This window comes from Solanum dulcamara, chromosome 5, assembly GCF_947179165.1.
Source record: "Solanum dulcamara chromosome 5, daSolDulc1.2, whole genome shotgun sequence".
In the NCBI taxonomy this organism is placed as follows: Eukaryota; Viridiplantae; Streptophyta; class Magnoliopsida; order Solanales; family Solanaceae; genus Solanum; species Solanum dulcamara.
The window spans coordinates 12,424,293-12,445,510 of record NC_077241.1 but is presented as its reverse complement, the minus strand read 5'-3'; the positions used below and the strand labels follow the sequence as shown (position 1 = coordinate 12,445,510).

At 36.1% G+C, this 21,218-nt stretch overlaps 1 protein-coding gene across 5 annotated transcripts; it reads left to right on the top strand.

The window, feature by feature from the left end:
* Nucleotides 1-719: 719 nt before the first annotated feature.
* On the top strand, nt 720-20,038 carry LOC129889032 (glycolate oxidase 1-like). Of its 5 annotated transcripts, none has more exons than XM_055964132.1 (13): nt 720-737; nt 945-999; nt 15,779-15,939; nt 16,080-16,204; nt 16,834-16,880; nt 16,977-17,054; nt 17,836-17,960; nt 18,090-18,156; nt 18,245-18,307; nt 18,394-18,463; nt 18,589-18,689; nt 19,317-19,421; nt 19,515-20,038. In XM_055964132.1, the coding sequence occupies exons 3-13, from the start codon at nt 15,788-15,790 to the stop codon at nt 19,698-19,700; spliced, it is 1,119 nt and encodes a 372-aa protein (XP_055820107.1). In that variant the 5' UTR covers nt 720-737; nt 945-999; nt 15,779-15,787; the 3' UTR covers nt 19,701-20,038. The 5 variants fall into 5 exon arrangements, with proteins under 5 accessions (XP_055820107.1, XP_055820104.1, XP_055820108.1 ...); XM_055964129.1 differs by lacking the exon at nt 720-737 and adding an exon at nt 9,011-9,131 and having other exon boundaries at nt 795-999; XM_055964133.1 differs by lacking the exon at nt 720-737 and adding an exon at nt 8,339-8,693 and having other exon boundaries at nt 795-999.
* The last annotated feature ends 1,180 nt before the right edge of the window (nt 20,039-21,218 follow it).

Sequence of the window (21,218 nt, the reverse complement as noted above, 5' to 3'; positions counted from 1 at the left end):
CCAAAAAATAAATATTGAATCTTAAAATATTATGTACATATTGTTTTACATAATTGCCATTAATATACTCCGAGTCTCCCTCTTTCAATGCTTTCAGTACCAATTTAAAGTCTTAGCTAAATTTCTATAATTTCTAATTGCTTTGCAATATTAATACTCTTCTCAATCAAAAAAAATAAATAACACAATACATATCTTTTTTTATACGTTCTATGTCATGCTTGTTCAAAATATTTTCATATTTGACTACTTTTACATATACAAGATTCTTGTCTTTTGTCAACTTTAGCTAAATTTCTAATTGCTTTGCAATATTAATACACTTCTCGGTCAAAATAAAAAAAATAACACAATACATATCTTTTTTTTATACGTTCTATGTCATGCTTGTTCAAAATATTTTTATATTTGACTAGTTTTACAAATATACAAAATTCTTGTCTTTTGTCAACTTTTACAATTTATTTTAGCAAATTATATAGATCTTCTTTTAAGCTAATATTTTTTATCATTTAACATATGAATACTGATGTTGTTCAATACTTTTGATTTTTATTTTTTATTGTTATTAAACACTAAATACATATTCTAATATTAATAATTCAATCCTGACACTTTTTAAAATAAAGTAAGACACTACAAAGTGAAAGTAAAAAAAGATATGATATTTTTTTAAGAAGAATTCGATGGTGCACAACAAAAATGGATAGAAATATTAAAAGGCCATGATAAGGCAGGTAAATTTAGCGGATGCTCCACTTTGCTTTTCATCTTATAATTTTTTGTATTTACTTCTTCGTATTTTGAATCCGCAACTTTATGTGGATACTACCAATTTCTGGACAATACATCCACGCAATCAAATAATCCCAATTGTTCAGTTTCCCAAATAATTTTTTGTTTCTGAATATTTTATTTTTATTTGTTCTAAAAATCCCTTTTAGGCCACCGTTTAGGAATTCCATACAGCAAGACAGAAGAAAAACAGCCACCACGCAGGTCTGTTCTTCTTTTTTCCTTATTCTTATCTAAGATTCTGTTGAGTTTGATGTGATTGATGACTGCTGTTTCATTAATTCTTTCTTGGGTCTGAAAAAGATAGGAATTTGATAATTTTTTATTTTGTTTCTGTTTCTTGGATTGAAGTTTAGATTTTAACCTTTTGGTGGTGTGACCATAAGTCTGAATTTATTAGTAGATTTCTCTAGTTCAAGAATTCATTTTTAGCTTTCTGTTTTTCCAAGTGTCATTTGATCATCCTTCTTGGAAAAAAAGTTGTAACTATTAAAAATAGCTTTTGTAATATATTTAATGGCTATTCCCACGGATATTTTGATTGAATGGGTGAGAAAAGAAATAATGGTAATGTTTTCATATGGAAAAATTACAAAGTTTGCCACTATTTCAATGAGAATATGTTTCATGCCATGCATTTTTTCATAGAGCTGGTTTGATGGGAAATGAGTGAAAAAATCATGTTCTATAACACAAATTTTCCACTGATTCGCGATGAAAAAAATCTTTGTTTTCAGTAGTGTAATGGTTTTTAAATCTGGAAAACAAAACATTGATTGCTTAATGATGTTTAGATGAAATAAATAAATGTGTGTGATTTTACTTAATGATGTTTAGACAAAACAAACAATGTGTATTCCCGTTCACAGAGGTAGGGAATATCGACAACTTGAGTTTCTATGGGGTAAACTAGTTGGAGATTTGAGATTTTTTTGTTCTAAAATTTGAGAAACTGCTTCCTATTAGTATCATTTTCTTAAAATATTAGTGAATAGAATTACTCGATATGTGTGCTTGTGGAAGGTGATATATACTCAGTCTGTTATGAAAAATATTTTCCTCAAGACTTTCTATCTCAAAAAAGGGTATGTTGCGGTTATCCACAGGTCATTGAAGTTATGATCACAATCATCTTGATTGTTTTGAACATGAGTGTAGTTAGTAAGATGTTATAGCCTAATACACTTTTTTTAAAAAGAAAACAATTTCAGGAAAAATCCCGGAAGTGTTGTATACCAATCATACACAATCTTCAATTTCTCTCTTGACTAGCAATTCTCAAAAGGTCCTGACCCACCTCTGGCATACATACACAAATAGCAAGCTATCTAGGCAAAAAGGAAAGCTTAACATAAATGTTACACTAGCTATACTTGTGAATGTACATCTAGCTAACAAAAAAGATGGCTTTGTCATATTTAACCTTGACACTAGGGAGTCGCCTCTTATCTAACATATAAGGTCCTTTGGCACCTCCAGGTATTTGGTTCAAGCTGTGATATAACACTGGTTGAACCAAGAGCATGTTAAGACAGAAGGACGCAAACCCGAAAACAGAGAAAATAAATAACACCAAATTTAACATGGAAATATCCTTCAAATTAAAGGTAACAACCACGGGATCTTCGAGATCCGAATTGCTCCATTATAACAATAAGAGGGTTTTAAATATTCTCCTGAATGGCTACACAACAATTGCCAAGCAAGGAGAAGCAATAGCTACATAAACAAAGGTAATAGGAAGAAAAAACAGTCAAAATAGAGCTACTGTTCGGGACCTAAAACAGGATGTTTCTGACCTCTAAATCCGATCTCTACCGTTCAAATCTAACATTACAATGTTAGGAACACTCAGTAAAACTTCTAGCCCAATCCAACGGTTAATGAATCGGCAAACACAATTTGAAAGTTGCTGGTCGGAGAGGCAAAACTGTTGCAGAAAACACTCTTTTCTTCTCTCTTGTCTCTTGTTGAAAAATCTCTTAAAAACCTTTCTTATGCGCCTAATGTCTCTCAAAGACACTACTAATGAGCAATTGCATAATTCTCTCAAATCATCCTATTTATAGAGTGATACTTTTTTCTAAAGCCAAAACCAACTCTAAATAGAATTATAATTCCAATCCTTTTCTAAATAGAAATGGGAACCAAATTAGGAGAATTATTCCAATCCTTTTACAAATAGGATTAGGCAATGAGCCTTTGGCTGGAATATGAGTCATAGCCCAACAAACTCCCCCTCCAGTCAAGGGGCCAAATGGACTTCAAGTGGAGGAACTTTTGACAGGCTTCATGCCTATTGCTGTTCTACAAAACTCTTATTTTTCTGCGATCACCACTTTTGTAAGCATATCTGAAGGATTGTCATCTGTGTGTATCTTCTCAACCTCAAATAATTTCTCTTCCATGACCATTCTAATCCAATGATACTTTCTAATAATATGCTTGGATTTAAAATGAAAGGTGGAGTGCTTGGTGAGATAAATAACATTCTGAATATCATAGAATAAGACGAACCTTGACTGCTCAAAGTCAAGATCTTTCATAAATTTCTTCATCCAAAGTAATTCTTTGGCACCTTTTGTGATAACAATATATTCGGCTTTTGTGGTGGATAGAGTTATGCACTTCTGTCTAGATTGCTAGGAAATAGCTCCCCCTGCAAAAGTGATCAAATAATCGAAAGTGAATTTTGAATTGTCAAGATTGCCTCCCAAATCAGAGTTTGTGTAGCATACAATTTTAGGCTAGCCACTTCCAAAGCACAACTCCATTTCTGAAGTGCCCTTCAAATATCTTAGTAGCCATTTCACTGCATTCCAGTGTTCCTTTCCAGGATTAGAAAGAAATCTGCTAATAGTACCAATAGTATGTGCAATATCTGGTCTAGTGCAAACCATAGCATACATCAAACTACCAACTTCAGAAGAGTATGGAATACATGACATCTCCTTGTTCTCTTTATTAGTAAATGGACTCTGGATCATACTCAACTTAAAGTGTTTAGCAAGAGGAGTACTAACCACTTTTGCTTCTATCATATTGAATCTCTTGAGTACCTTCTCAATGTACTGCTTTTGGGATAATGATAACTCCTTCTTCTTTTTGTCTCGATGAATTTGTATGCCTAAAATTTTCTTTGTTGGCCCTAAGTCCTTCATTGCAAATGATTTGCTCAACTCCTTCTTAAGGATTACAATTTTAGATTTATTTCTGCCAACAATCAACATATCATCCACATAAAGTAGTAAGATAATAAAATCATCATCAGAGAACTTCTGAAAGAATACACAATGATCTGAAGAAGTTTTCTTGTATCCTTGATTTTAGATGATAGATTCAAACTTTAAGTACCACTGCCTTGAAGTTTGTTTCAAGCCGTATAAGCTCTTTCTCAATTTGCAGACATAGTTTTCTTTTTCTTTAACCACGCAACCTTCAGGCTGCTTCATTTAAATTTCTTTTTCTAAATCACCATGAAGAAAAATAGTCTTGACATCCATCTGTTCAACCTCTAAATCTAGACTTGGGGCTAAGCCTAGAACCATGCGAATAGAAGACATTTTCACAACAGGATAGAAAATTTCATCAATGTCAACTCTCTTTCTCTAGACAAAACCTTTGACAACTAACCTCGCTTTATATCTAGGTGCATATGTATGTTGCTCTTGCTTTACTCTGAAGATCCATTTATTTGTCAAAGCTTTCTTACCTTCCAGTAACTCCACTAACTCATATGTGTCATTCTCATGAAGTGACTTCATCTCATCTTCCATGGCTTCTTTCCACTTATCTCTATGAGTATCTAGCATGACTTCATCATAATCCTTAGGTTCTCCCATGTCAGTCAAAATTATATGCTCATTAGGAGAATAACGTGTTGACTTTAGCTTCTCCCTAGTAGATCTTCTACAAGAGGTTTTTGGAGCATCTGAAGTAGTCATTTGAACATGAGTTGGTGGATGATCAACCATAACATCATTACTAGGAGCATCTTCAAGTTCTACACTCTAATGATCATTCTGATCTTGATCCCCATCGACATTAGTATCTTGGTTTCCTTCATGTGCAAAAGATGTGTCAGTACTCGGAACTAGATCAACATCAACTAAGCTCTCATCAATCTAAGAATATGTTTTCTTAGTCTTGTTAATATCTTCAATTGTTTGGTCTTCAAAGAACATAGCATCACGACTTATAATAAGCTTCTTATCAATTGGATCATAAAAACGATATCTGAATTCATCTTGACCATAACCAATGAAGATGCACTGCTTATAAGATTTTCAAGTGATCATAGGAGACATCCTTTACAAACCAAACTCTGTTTGGAACATCACCATCCAAAGAAACAGTAGAAGACAAATTGATAACATAAGCAACAGTGTTAAGTGCTTCTGTCCAAAAGGAATTTGGAAGTTTAGCCTCTGAAAGCACGCATCTAACTCTCTCAACAAGAGTTTTATTCATCATTTCTGCCAAGCCATTCAATTGAGGCGTCTTAGGAGGAGTCTTTTGATGACGAATTCCTTGAGCTTTGCAGTAGTTATCAAAGGGACCAATATACTCACCACCATTGTCAGTGCAAATACATTTTAATTTCTTTCCAGTTTGTCTCTCAGATAAAGCTTGAAACTCCTTAAACACATCAAGTACTTGATCTTTGGATTTTAAAAGATATACCACAACTTGCGAGAATGATCATCAATGAAAGTTGCAAAGTAAAGTGCACCACGTTTTGACTTCACTTTAAAAGGACCACACAAGTCAGAGTGTACTAGCTTCAGTAGTTCAGACTTTCTTGAAGGAGGATGACTGTGAAAAGAAACTCTATTCTGTTTCCCAGCTAAGCAATGAACACATCTTTTCATCTTTGCTTGTTTCACACCAGCAAGCAAATTCTTCTTAGCCAAACATGTGATCCCCCTCTCGCTCATATGACTGAGTCTCTTGTGCCACAATTCTGATAAAGTCTCACTTTCTACCAAATTTATAGAGTCCCCAAGAATTGATACTTGTGTCACGTATAAATTTGAATGCTTTCTTCCTCAAGCTACAATCAATGAGCCTTTGGTGAGCTTCCATTGACCATTGAACAAGTCATTATGGTAGCCATCATCATCTAGTTGTCCTACAGAGATCAAATTCAAAGGAATGTCTGGAGCGTGCTTGACATTCTGAAGGACTAACATTGTACCAAGATTGGCCTTCAAACAAACCGTTCCAACAACCAAGCACCTTAACCTCACCAACATTACCCATCTTTAACACGCCGGAATTAACAGGAGTATACGATGAAAAATAAGTCTTTTCTCGATGTGACATGCGATGTAACTCCAGAATCTACTATCCAACTTGTATCTTGAGATACAAAATTGATGACGTTTTTATCACAAGCAAAGAGAAGGTCATCTCGGACAACAACAACAACATTGTCTCCATTATTTTCTTCTTTCTTTCCTTCTCTAAGGTCTTGCTTCAACTTATTGATTTTTTTTAATATGTCCTTTCTTTCACAATGATTACATGAAACATTTTGATACTTGGATCTTGACTTGCTTCTACTTTTACCTCTACTTCTCGAACCTCTTGTTTTACCTCTCCCTCGATCTTCTGTAAAGAGAACGTCTGAATGTGAGTATGTGCCTTGAGATATTTTTCTGACTTCTTCATTCAACACACCACTTTTTGCATATTCCACAGTAACCTTACCACCAGAAGCACAATTTATTAAAGAAACTCGAAATATTTTCCAAGAATCTGGTAGAGTATTAAGAAGCCAAAGTCCTTGTATTTCATCATCAAAATTGGCACTCATTCCTGAAAGCTGATTAAGAATACTTTGAAAATCATTTATGTGATCAAGAATATGATTGCCCTCCTTGTATTTAAAAATCATCAATTGCTTTAGCAAAAACAACTTGTTATTGCCAGTTTTTGAAGTGTAAAGCGTCTTCAATTTTTTTCACAATGTTCTAGCATGTGTCTTATTCACAATATGGTTGCGAACATTATCTTCAACCCATTGCCTTATATATCCACATACTTGTTGGTGCTCAAAATTCCAATTTTCATCTATCACACCACATACTTGTTAGTGCTCAAAATCCCAATTTTCATCTGTCACATTCTCGGGTTTATGAGCAGCGAAAACGGGAAGATGCATCTTTTTCACAAACAGTAAATCTTTCATCTTGCTCTTCCATATGTTGTAGTTACTCACATTTAAACACACCATCTTGATCATATTTTCCTCCATCAAAAAATTCTTGATAGACAACCAAGGCTCTAATACCACTTGTTAAGACGAAAAGATGCAAATCCAAAAAAAAAGAAAATAAATAACACCAAATTTAACGTGAAAAAATCCTTCAAATCAAAGCTCACAACCACGGGATCTTCGAGATCCGAATTGCTCCACTATAACAATAAGAGGGTTACAAATATTCTCTTGAATGGATACACAACAATTGCCAAGCAAGGAGAAACAATAGCTACATCAACAAAAGTAATAGGAAGAAAAACCACCCAAAACAGAACTACTATTCGGTACCTAAAAAGGGATGTTTATGACCTCCAAATCCGATCTCCACCGTTCAAATCTAACATTACGATGTTAGGAACACTCAGTAAAACTTCTAGCTCGATCCAACGGTTAATGAATTGGCAAATGCAATTTGAAAGTTGCTGGTCTGAGAGGCAAAACTGCTTCGGAAAACACCCTTTTCTTCTCTCTTGTCTCTTGTTGAAAGCTCTCTCAAAAACCTTTCTTATGTGCCTAATGTCTCTCAAAGACACTACCAATGAGCAATTACATAATTCTCTCAAATCATCCTATTTATAGAGTGGTACTTTTTCCTAAAGCCAAAACCAACTCCAAATAGTATTATAATTTCAATTCTTTTCTAAATAAAATTGGGAACCAAATTATGAGAATTATTCCAATCCTTTTACAAATAGGATTAGGTCACGGGCCAAAGGCCAACAGAGCAGTGGCTAACTTTGCAAGAAAGTCAGCCACTTTATTAGCTTCTCTCCTTAAATCAAGCCCACAGTGTCATCCACAAAAGTTTTCAAATTTAGGTTGTTGGTCTTCGTGTTGTTCAGCATATTCAGAATAATCAAGGAGTCCCATCTCAATTGTGCAGAACCTGTGATTGTTGTCTTTGATCCATTGGCTTGCATATTGAGCAGATAAAGCCTCTGCTATGTTATGATTTTGGCTCTGTACAGGAATAGCAAAAGCGAAAACAAAATCCCCATTGCAGTCTCTGGCTATCCCCCCAATCCCTGCCTTATCATTATGATCTATGTAGCTCCCATCGATCTTAATCTTGATACTTCCTTGGTTTGGAATTGTCCAAAGGACCACCTTGCTAATGGTCTTTGACCTAAGTCTCACCACAATGGTCACAAATTTGGACCCATGGATAGTCTAGCTTAAGATTAGGATAAGCTTTGCCCATTGCTGCTCTAATATGCCACAAAACCTGTTCCTCCATTCTTCTTGTGTAGGAATCTTGTTTGATTACCATATTTGCAGGCACATCTCGTGTTCCAGAGTTCCAACATATAATCACCAGCAACACTTGTATCATCATTTTGTTAATGACATTTTTGGCCTGTGTAAGCACCAATCATTCAAGAATCTTCGAACCAGCTTGCTTTCATATCTGATTCCAAGAGGGTGACCAAAAAACTTCCAAAGTGTTTGAGCTGGCTCACTATCAATGAATAAATGTTTTATAGTCTCTGTCTGTGATATATTGCAGCATAAGCAAGTGAGAGTCCTGTAAAAGAGATAGTTAAATGTGGGACATCGTGTGTTTTAATTTTAAAACAATCACTCTGTATCCTGAAGAAGGCGATCAGTTTGATTGGTGTAAAAGAGAAAATAGGTAACTCACTTGAAGGGGTGTGCATTTATCTTGTTCTCTTTTTACCCTGTATCCCACTTATGGATGGCTAGATACTGATCTGTTTAAACTGAATTGAGGGCATATATAAAAGCTATTTGCTATATTATGTTTTTCCTATATTACATGCTGAGTGTATGTTGCAGATAGAAGATAGTATAATAGTTAAATAGAGAAAATAGTGCCATTTTTCTTTAAGATGATCATATCATCTTGTACTTTTAATCTCTTCCATTTTTAAATGTCACTGATTGGAGATGAAACTCAATGAGCATTCCATCACTTATGACATTACACAGAGAAATGTAGGCCCGTTGTATTTTTTCCTTGCTAGCAGTATCAGCCAAGTTATCGTTTTGCTGCTTTATGGAAGTCAGCCTAATTGTAACTGTTTGCACTGGCCTTGGGAGCCATTTCAGTGTTAGTCCTTTTATGTTTCTGCACACACATTTTCCTAATTGTTGAATGTTTTTATTTTCTTCAGCTTTACTTCTGTTTATTTTCTCTTCTTTTCCGTTCTAAATTAAACATGTTTCTAAGGATCGAGAACTCCGGTAATGCGAAATTTAGCCAAATAATGTTATAATGACAACAACAAAGACAATAGTAAGTTGATAACAACGAAAGTAAAAACAAATAAAGAATAGACACAAATTTTACGTGGTTCGGTCGGTATGACCTAGTCCACAGACGGAGAAGAGAATTTTACTATATTAACAAGAGTACAAAAGAGAGTACAAAATTAGAGTAAATACTCTAATTAATCCCAAATAGCCCAAGTGAATAACCTCACAAGATTACTCCAAAGAAAGGGTTCACACAAGTGTTTCCCAACACTAACTCTCTTATAAAATAACTCTTAATGAAAAGACAAGGAAAGAAAGCAATGAAATGTTTTCATATGCTTCAAGGTGTGTTTCAACTAATGACCAACTTCCCAATTTATAGGGAAAAATAGGTTGCTTGATGTCATGGATGATATCATTGAAAGATACAAAAATTCAACATTTTAATGTGAATATATCAAATATTGTGGCTACCAAATCTTTAACATTTATGGTTGGCAAATGTGAACCTTATCAAGTATAACAAATCTCTAACAAATATGGTTGCCAAATTTCAACATTTATGGCTTCCAAATCTTTGACAAACAAAAGACCACATTACAAATCTCCACCTTGGCCTGAGTTTGGCGAATGTAGTAAATTTTCTCCATCCTCTTCGAAAAAGCCCATATGGGCTAAATTATTCTTGATAAACGCCAATCAAGTTCAAGCAAAGCTTGAGGAAGAGACTTCGTGAAAATGTCAGCAGGGTTGTTTCTAGTATTAATCTTTTGAACAGAGGCCTTTCCTTCAGCAATGGTTTTTCGAATGAAGTGATACTTGATATCAATATGCTTCATCCTCTCATGATACATTTGATCTTTAGTCAAGTGAATGGCACTTTGACTATCACAAAAAATAATAATACCACTTTGGTGTAAGCTGAGTTCAGCAAATAGACCCTTCAACCATAAGGCTTATTTGATTGCCTCGGTCAATGCCATGTATTCTACTTCGGTAGTAGATAAAGCTACTACATGTTGTAATGTAGCTTTCCAGCTGATAGCACAACCATCAATACAAAAAACATAGCCTGTTAGTGATCTTTTTTTGTCAAGATCACCTGTATAATCAGAGTCTACAAAACCAACCAAGGTGTTTGCATTTCTCCCAAACTCCAAACATGCGTTTAAAGTGCCTTACATGTATCTAAGGATCCATTTCACAACCTGCGATGTGCTTTACCAAGGAAAGCCATATACCGGCTTACCACACTTACTGCTTGTGAAATGTCTGGACATGTACACACCATTGCATACATAATACTGCCAACTACATTAGAATATGATACAAGGGCCATATACCTCTCTTCTTCCTCTGTTTGAGGTGATTGAGCAACTGATAACTTAAAATTAGTTGCAAGAGGAGTACTAACTGGTTTAGCATCTTTCATGTCAAACCTCTCCAAGACCTTCTTCTGGCTTAGGAATAGCCTGTTGTCTCCTCAATCTCTTTTGATCTCCATGCCAAGGGTTTTCTTAGCTGCTCCCAAATCTTTCATTTCAAATTCACTTTTCAACTGACTTTTCAAAATGTGAATTTCTAGCAAATCCTTAGCAGCAATGAGCATGTCATCAACATATAACAATACGTAAACAAATGAACCATCAATTAACTTCCGAAAGTAAACATAACTATCGTACATGATCCTCGAATAACCATGACCCAACATAAAGGAACCAAACCTTTTATACTATTGTCTTGGAGACTACTTTAATCCATACAAGGATTTCTTCAACAAGCAAACATGATCTTCTTTTCCTTCAATTTCAAATCCTTCAGGTTGATGCATGTATTGTTCCTCAAGTTCGCCATATAAGAAAGTTGTCTTAACATCTAGTTGTTCTAATTCCAAATCATACATGGCAATTAGGGCAAGTAAGACACGAATAGAGCTATGTTTAACAACGGGTGAGAAAATATCATTAAAATCAACCCCTTGTACCTGACTATAGCCCTTTGCAACTAATCGTGCCTTATACCTTGCATCTTCAACCCCTGAAATTCCATCATTTTTCTTGAAGACCCATTTGCAACCAATAATTCTCTTTCCTGACGGCGGCTTCACAAAAGACCAAGTACTATTCTTGTGGAGAGATTCAATTTCTTCATTCATTGCAATCAACCACTTGGCCGAATCAACACTAGAAAACGCTTCTGAATAATTTGATGGTTCTCTAATTTCTTCAGTTTCCTGTGCAACTAAAAAAGAAAATGCAACATAATCTCCATACCTTTCTGTTTTTGAATTTGTCTCCTTAGTCTGTGTGTGGCTATAGAATACTCATTTGGTTCAACTTTAGAAGTCACAACTTCTGGCTCAACTTCAGGAGCTTTAACTTCAAGAGTTTCAATTGTATTTTGCTCCAAAGTTGATGAGTTTGGCTTAGAAGGAATGCCAAGTTCAACCTCCATCTGCTCATGTATGTACTGCTCCTTATTCGTGTTACAAGAACTTGGGTGTAACATAGATGATTCATCAAATGTTACATCTCTATTAATTATAAATTTTGGTGTCTTGGGATCAGGATACCAGAGTCTGTATCATTTCACCCCAGATGCATATCCAAGGAAAATACACTTTTTAGCCCTTGGCTCTAGTTTTCCATTATTCACATGCATGTACGTAGGACAACCAAAAATTTTTAAATCAGAATAATTAGCAGGAGTACCTGACCAAATTTACTTTGGGGTCTTAAAGTCTAGAGGTGCAAAAGGAGCACGGTTGATAATATAACAAGCTATGGAGACAGCCTCTGCCCAAAAAGCGTTTGTCAACTCAGCATTTGAAATCATGCAACGAGCTTTTTCCAAAAGAGTTCTATTCATCCTTTCTAGAATACCATTTTTTGAGGGGTCATCCTCGCAGTGCGATGTCGAGCAATTCCTTCATATTTGCAAAATTCATTGAACTCGTCATTACAAAATTCTAAGCCATTATCTGTTCTAAACCGCTTGACCTGTTTTCCTGTTTGCTTCTCAATCAAAACTTTTCATTGTTTGAAAGTTAGGAAAACATCACTTTTATTTTTGAGGAAATAGTTTTCTTTTTTGTTTTGAGATTGGCTTGGTCTTCAGTCTACCCTAATGAAACCTAAAATTTATAAACCCAAACTTTCCTTGAATAATCATCAATGAAAGCTAACATATACCTGGCACCATCTTTTGACGGGATACGAGCAGGACCCCTAAGATCTGAATGAATATAGTCCAAAGTACCATTTGTTAGATGAATTGCTAGAGATTTGAAGCTGACCCTTTTCAGCTTTTCAAACACACAGTGTTCACAGAACTCCATGTTCCCGGTACTTTGTCCATATAAGATCTTTCTCACTCATATGCCCTAATCGCATATGTCACAATTTGGTGATGTCGGAATCAGATTGAGTAGAAACTGCAGCAGCACTTGTAACAGTGGATACCAATAAAGTGTACAATGTACCAGATCTGCATGCTTTCATGATCACTAGAGCACCTAGTAAGATTTTCATAACTCCACCTTCACCTGTATATTTGCACCCAAGAGATTCTAGAGTGCCCAATGAGATGAGATTTTTCTTTAAATCAGGAACATATCTAACATTGGTGAGAGTTCTTACCACACCATCATACATTCTGATTCGAATTGTACCTTTACCAAATTCCTTGCAGAGAGCATTGTTACCCATCAAAACAACTCCACCTCCAACAGGTTCGTATGTGGTAAACAAATCCTTATTGGAACACATATGATAAGAACAACCCGAATCCAAAATTCACTCATCGTTAGATTTAAAGCTATTTCTAGTAGCTAAAAATATTGTTTCGTCAGATTCATCAGCAACTACACTTGCTTCAGCGGAGTCAATATTTTGGTGTGTTTTTATTTTCCTTATGCTTTTCTTTGTTTTTCAACTTATAACATTCAGAAATAATATGACCTTTCTTATGACAATATTTGCACACCACATTTCTGTATTTGAACTTTGACTTTGATTTAGACCTCTCACTACTTGATTCTTTCTTATTAGATCTACCTTTTACAAATAAACCTTCCCCAGTAATATCTCTATCTTTCTGTTCTTTTGATTTTAAGATAGATTTGATTTCCCTGTAAGAATATTATCCTTTACATAAAGCATAGTATCTCTAATATGCTTAAATGATTGGGGTAAGGAAATAAGTAATAATACGGCTTGATCCTCATCGTTTAACTTCAGCATCGATATTACTCAAATCCATAAGAATAGAATCAAATGCTGATAGATGTTTTTTTTTTTTTAAGGGAACAAACCTTACACGAGGCTCCCACCTCTCGTGCGCGGCCAGGGGTTGAGCCGCTCACCCCCAAGCTGTATTATACATAAAAACAAAACAATACACGAAGTGGGACATAAACCTAACCTCCAATCCTATGGTGGTTCATAAGCCGACCATCCTACCAAGGGCAGCCAACTCATTCCCGATACAAGCACATGAAAAGAAAACCTAGAAACTATGCACCTAAAGGAAATGACTCCTCTCGATACAAAGAAACTAGGAAAGCATAAATAAGGGAGACTCTCCCTTTACATAAAATAAAGGAAAAATCTAAATAAAACTGGGGATGAATCCTCATAAATGCTATATATACAACAAAAGTAGCGTAGACGATGAACATCAAATAACATGGCTAAGATATAACATGGAAAATCACAAACACTGCAATTGGGTGCTCAATCCAAGGATGCAACACAAAATAGTAGATCATGGAGGCTTTTTAATCCATTTGGTCTTCCTCCGTCTGAAGCTGGGCAGGCCGACTCTATCTATCATGTAGTAACCTCGAGTACGACGAGGTAGCTGCTTGAGGGTGGTGTAGTGGCCTGGAGTGGTAAGAGTGTGACTGTGCTTGGAGAGAGCATCCGCAGTGAAGTTTGCCTCCCTGTATACATGCCTGCAAGAAAAGCGAACAAATAATTTGGAAATACCAACAAGGTCCTGAGTTACCTGGTGAAGGCTCCACGGAGGTTTAGTCTGATGATTGATCCATTTAGTGAGCAACTCCGAGTCAACTTCTAGGATAACGTGCTGAAAACCCTGTTGAATGCACCATTTAAGCCCATAAACTGCCGCCTCTAGTTCAGCTTGATTGTTGGTTCCCTCCCCTAACGGTATGGTGTAGGCGAAGATGAATTTACCCATGTAATCTCTTAAGATGCCACCCCCCTAATTGCCCCCGGATTACCCAACGCGCTGCCGTCAGTGTTCAGCTTGACGAAACCAAGTTGTGGCTTAATCCACGAGACTTGGGTGATCTTCATCTCATGAGTACACTTATCTATGCAGGAGATGGTGTGGATTCAGTTCGAGGGCCAATGGATATAGGGGTACGCGACTCTAAGAAGATTTGAGATTTGAAATGTGTAAAGCTTTTGTTTTAGGTAAAATTTGTTTTCCACTGTCCTCTTCATATACAAGGTTATTAGCTTTTTCTACATGCCTTTGGTTGTGGTTGCTGTAGATACTTCACGTAAAACCTCATTTGAGAGATTTAAATTAATACCTAATTTTACCTTTTTGTCTATGACGACAAACTCTATGTCCGTCATATTTTTTGTCTTCTTCTCCTTTTCTTCCAGTGCCATATCTAGGCCATCTTGAATTAGGATAGCCTCTATCTTTAATTGCCACATCCCGAAGTTTGCGCTTTGGTTAGATTTCTCAACATAAGTCTTTGTTACTGTCATTTTTGGCTATTGAAATTAACCCTATTAGATTCGACTCTAATACCAATTTGTTAGGATCGAGAACTCATGTAATGCAAAATTTAGCCAAATAATGTTATAATGACAATATCAAAGACAATAGTAAGTTGATAATAACGAAAGTAAAAACAAATAAAGAATAGATACAAATTTTATGTGGTTCGGTCGGTATGACCTAGTCCACAGGCGGAGAGGAGGATTTTACTATATCAATAAGAGTACAAAATTAGAGTAAATACTCTAATTAATCCCAAATACCCCAAGAGAATAACCTCACAAGATCACTCCAAAGAAAGGGTTCACACAAGTGTTTCCCAACACTCTCTTACAAAATAACTCTTAATGAAAAGACAAGGAAAAAAAGCAATGAAATGTTTTCATATGCTTCAAGGTGTGTTCAACTAATGCCCAACTTCCCTATTTATAGGAAAACAATGAGTTGCTTGATGTCTTGGATGATATCATTGGAAGATAAAAAAATTTAACATTTTAATGTGAATATATTAAGTATTGTGGCTATCAAATTTTTAACATTTATGGTTGCCAAATGTGAACCATATCAAGTATACCAAATCTTTGACAAACAAAAGGTCACATTACACATGTAATACTCTTCTGTTCCTTCTCGTGATCTCCTATATCATTGTTTTACCTGATTCTTTCTTGACTTTCCTGTCAAATGATTTAAATACCAGTCTTATTGATGTGAAATTGATTATGGTATTTGCTTCAGCAGACAGCGCTAATGTTCCATAAAATGGAGAGCGTTACCAATGTCATGGAGTATGAGATCCTAGCAAAGGAGAGACTACCCAAAATGATATACGATTATTATGCCTCTGGTGCAGAGGACCAGTGGACACTCCAAGAGAATCGAAATGCTTTCTCTAGGATTTTGTAAGTATTTCTATAAACATACTGATACTGTTAATATTTTGTTGACTTGTTAACCTGAAGCATTTCAAATGTAAAAAGATAGCAAGTTTGAAAAGAATTTTCTTCTATAAGCCACTGAGATTTCCTCTTCTTCCAAATAGGTTTAGGCCCCGTATTCTTGTAGATGTAAGCAAAATTGATACAACCACAAGTGTCTTGGGATTTAAGATTTCAATGCCCATCATGGTTGCGCCGACTGGAATGCAGAAAATGGCTCATCCCGAAGGTATCTTCTATTATTTGTTTGAATTATGGCAAAGCGAGCTGGTTGAGTTCCATCTATCACAGTGTACAACAAAATTTGGAATAGTTGTACTTTGTTGTTTAGAGTATGGAATCCAGTTTTTCAGAATTACAAAGAGAAATGATTCCAAATTGCTGCAAGTGCTTCACATCCTATCTTATATGTTAAAGTTGTGAGCTCTGACTTAGAACATCTCACGGAAAATATAGCAAGTGAGCTCCTTCTTTTAGAATTTTGTTTGTTACAAAAACTCAAGGGGTTCACATCAGAAACTTGTTTGTTTTGTTTAATAGCTTTACAATATAGGTAGATAACTATTTGAATGTGGTAGCTTCAGTTAGTAGCAAATTCAAAGCTAAATAAATATCAACTTTAGATAAACTTGGGACATGGTTAATGCTGCGAATTTTGAGATTGTAAGTGATACTTGGCTGGAATAGCAACATATTTTCATTTATTTTTGTTAGATGGCAGGAAATTTTTGTGCATTTCTTCTTGGAGTGTGTGTGATTTGGTTCATTCAGATGTCGGAAGTTTTTCAAATTGCTTAAGTGACCATAATCTTGTGGTGACCACCAACGCTTGTCTTAGAATCCAATACTTTGATGCAGGAGAATATGCAACAGCACGAGCAACATCAGCTGCTGGCACCATCATGGTTTGGATTTCTATACTTCCTCCCCAACCCCCAACCCAAACTCATTATTTACATGCATATCCCTGCTATCAACTGAAATTTTGGTGGTAATTTTAGACATTATCCACAGTGGGTACTTCCAGTATAGAAGAGGTTGCTTCAACCGGGCCAGGCATTCGCTTTTTCCAGCTCTATGTGAGTTTTTCTGTTCATTGTTCATATTATCTATTTTCTGAAGCATGGATCAAAAGGAGGAAGTTTTTTTTTTTTTTTTACCTTCAATGGTTTTATATTCTTGCTTTTCTGCATGTCCATCACAATTCATATTACAGAAGCCAATCATGGGTATTGACATGACCAGACAATGACATAGTGTTGATTTTGCAATAACTTGTCGCTTACCGGACAAAAGTTAACTGATGGCTTGACAGGTCAGCTGATGTGAACATATAACATAATAGTAGAGATGGGAAAAAGGTGTGCTAGAGGAGTGGTAATGGGAAATATACCAGAATGGTAGAACGTAATAGGAAAGAGATATTGATCAGGTGGGCAGGCTAAGGCCACCTCCCGGGTACAGAACCTATCTAGATCTCTCCCAAAATCATTGAGGCTCTGATACAATATGAGAAGATAAGAAATAAGAGAGTTTCTTATGAATTGGTTTGGAAGTCTTCATTTGTGTCTTCGACAAATCTTTAGTCATGCTTTCTCTGGTTAATTTCCTTAATTCTTCTTTTTCCTATGATATTGGCCATCCCTAGCCATAAACAACAACAGCAACATAATACCAAGTGTAATTCATCATGGGGTCTGGGGAGAGTGTTGTAGACGCAGCTTTACCCCACTTTGTGAAGTTAGAGAGCACACCTATCCATAACTACCAGAAATTTATGTGACAACTGGTTTGCCATGCTTTCCATTGTTAGATGAGGTTATTATCTAGAACACAACCTGTTTTTATTATGCATTTCAGGTGTATAAAGACAGGAATGTTGTTCTGCAACTTGTGAAAAGAGCGGAAAGGGCTGGTTTTAAGGCAATTGCTCTTACTGTGGATACGCCAAGACTTGGCCGTAGGGAAGCTGATATTAAGAACAGGTATTCGGCTCAAGTATTTATTTTGACAGTTCATGATCTGAAAATTCTGATTGTTTAATTTGGTCGTCAGCTAGTATTTTCCATAGGCAGAGTTGATTGTTATGGTGGTTTCCATTTGGCTTCTGACAGGTTTGTTTTGCCATCTCACCTGTCACTGAAGAACTTTGAAGGACTGGATCTTGGAAAGATAGATAAGGTAAATGATATTAAAATCTGGCATACGACTTAAGTTTTTAAGTTGTACAATTTTTGCTGACTGTTCACTTTGTTTGGTGACCCTGCAGACTGATGACTCTGGACTTGCTTCATATGTTGCCGGGCAAGTTGATCAGTCTCTAAGCTGGAAGGTATACTGCTGTTTTACTTCATCCCTGCAGGAATAATGGATGTATACTTTTTGTCATCTGAAAACTCTCTTGTTAAATATGGATAGGATGTGAAATGGCTTCAGACAATAACACACTTGCCAATCCTACTTAAGGGTGTATTAACTGCAGAAGATGGTATGCCAAAATAATTACGTGAACAGTCTGATTTTTCTTTTTCTTCTATTCACCTGCCTCTTTCTTTACCTCCAGTTTCTTCTGGTTGATTGCATTTAGTAATTTCCCTTTGTTGACAAGTTTAGCAAGGCTAGCTGTAGAATCTGGAGCAGCTGGAATTATTGTGTCTAACCATGGTGCTCGACAACTTGATTATGCTCCTGCAACAGTTATGGCCTTGGAAGAGGTTAGCTTACGAATTTATTCAAACTTTGATGCCTTTCTCCGTTCCAACATTAGTCGAATTACACTGCTCAACTGTAACTAAATTGATTCATATGACAGACCTTTTATATATTTTCTCCCCTTTCTTCTTTAATTTACCTCTCATCTATATAAGCCCGTAGATACTTCTCATCTCCACCAAGCTGTGCGTAGAAAAAAACGTAAAAGTTAAACTAATGATGCTTTTCTCTTGCTTCTCTCTGTGCTTGCTTCACTCCTCTCGTTAAAAATGGGGGGTTGGGGTGGGGGATAAAGGGAGGAGAAGGTAAATTGTGTACCAGGTGTGTGATTTTATTACTGGCTGTTTGTTCTTTTGCAAGTATCTATTGCTAATCAACTTGTTGAACCCTTAGACTGCCTCTTTTCTAGTCGTATTTGATCAAATCTTTGTTGTAATTTCCTATTCTTTATGACAAATATTTTGCTTCGTTTGAGCTGTTATCGCGTAATGCCACATGTAGGATGGCTGGGGCTTTTCCCCCACAACCTCTTTTAAAGAAGTGTCTGAGATCATAATCTCCAGAAGTGTTTCACATGAGATTATTTCTTGTTTTTGCTGATAAAATTTTCGCTCCTTAAAAACTTGCAGGTCGTGAAAGCAGTCCACGGAAGAATACCTGTTTTTCTTGACGGTGGAATTCGCCGTGGGACAGATGTCTTTAAAGCACTTGCTCTGGGAGCATCTGGTGTATTTGTAAGTAGAGTTATCACATTCTGTGTCACCAATTCTAGAGTGTACTTACATCAAAAAGGGACCAACTGACTATTTTGCTTGATACATATACAGATTGGAAGACCAGTTGTGTTTTCGTTGGCTGTTGATGGGGAGGCAGGCGTTAGGAAAGTACTTGAGATGCTTCATGATGAGTTTGAACTGACAATGGCCTTAAGTGGTTGTCGCTCAATCAAGGAAATTAGTCGTAGTCATATCACGACTCCTTGGGATTCCCCTCGCGTCACACCCCGGTTATAACCTGATTTCTCAACTTCTATCATATCCATACTTATTCAACAGTAAATGTTGCCCCTTATAAGAATGATGGCATCACTTCTTCGATGCAACTTGAAATTGCCTTGGAGCCAAATATTTGGTTCAGATTACAGCATCAAGAGTCTCTATTAGGCAATTCAATTTAAAATGTATCTGCCAAAATGCAAAGAGAGGGATGTGGTTTCTCTGCTTTTGCATAGTGGCCTCCAGTGGCGGAGCTAGGATTTTCAATAATGGAGTTTAAAATCTTCTTCTAGACACATGTACTGTACCGAAGGGGGTTCAACATTTAGTATTTATATATAAAAAATCATTTTTACCATGTATAAATAGTATAATTTTTCGCCGAAAGAAGTTCGGATGAACCCCCTAGCCTAGCCACCATGTGGCTCCGCCCCTGGTGCCCTCCAGTAGGAGGATCGCGTAACGGGCTATTGCACACCCCTAATAATTTTCATTGTTTGTGTGGGCTGTGAGGGCTTTCGGTCACATGCATAGTTCAATATGCTCATGGGTACTTGACCTGCGGATCATTCAAGTCAGGGTACAATTGTCGAGGCGTGTACTCCCTTTGTCGTGATCTTTTTTTAATCTTTGCACAAAATAAATATCTAACTGTATAGAAAATTAGAAAAGAAAAATTTAAAGATGGAAGAAGATCAACTAGGGTAGAAATGAAGTTTGTCCTAGACTTAATAACTCATATGACACATTAAATAGTGCGCTATATGGCATATACAAGATATATAACATACTAATTTAATGTATTACTTTGATCAATTTTATTTTTTTACACGTTATTTAGATTTCAAACTCCAACAAATATGTCGAGACAATATTATATTAAATTAATGAAATACAAATCAGTGTATGTCTGCCAGCAGCCATGACTGTAACTTACACTTTGTTTGGATGGTGGTTAGGTACTATTTTATAATGTATTGTATCACACTGTTCTTCGTGTGCTGTGTGTTGTATGCAGCCAATAAAATTTGAGTTTGCTCTTTTTTTCAACTTCAATTCCGCACTGCTGCTGAGTCGTCGGACTTATCCACCAAGGGATTCGTGGTACTCTCTGCTCACTTCTTCTTCTTCTTCTTCTTCTTTCTTTTTCTTTTCTTTCCTTTTGCTTGTTTTCCAACGAATACCTCCAGATCTGTTCAGATTTGGCCTAGATCTATTGATTTCCGGCGTCGTCTCGCGGTTTTCCATTTTCCGTCGTCACACAGTATCGTTGCATTTTGCTAACTTTAGTTTTTTGAATAATTTATTAATTCCTACATATTTTCGTGGCTTTAGATAGTGATGGTAGATTAAGGTCATGTTCTCATTCAGGGACGGGGTCGGGAATGAGGGTAAGGAGGGGTAAGTGGGTTAAAGGAGCGTCTAGACTGAGAGTTGGTTCTTGGAATATTGGAACGTTAACGGGCAAATCCATAGAGCTAGTTAAAATTCTAAAGAAGAGAAAGATTACTATAGCTTGTGTCCAAGAGACCAAAT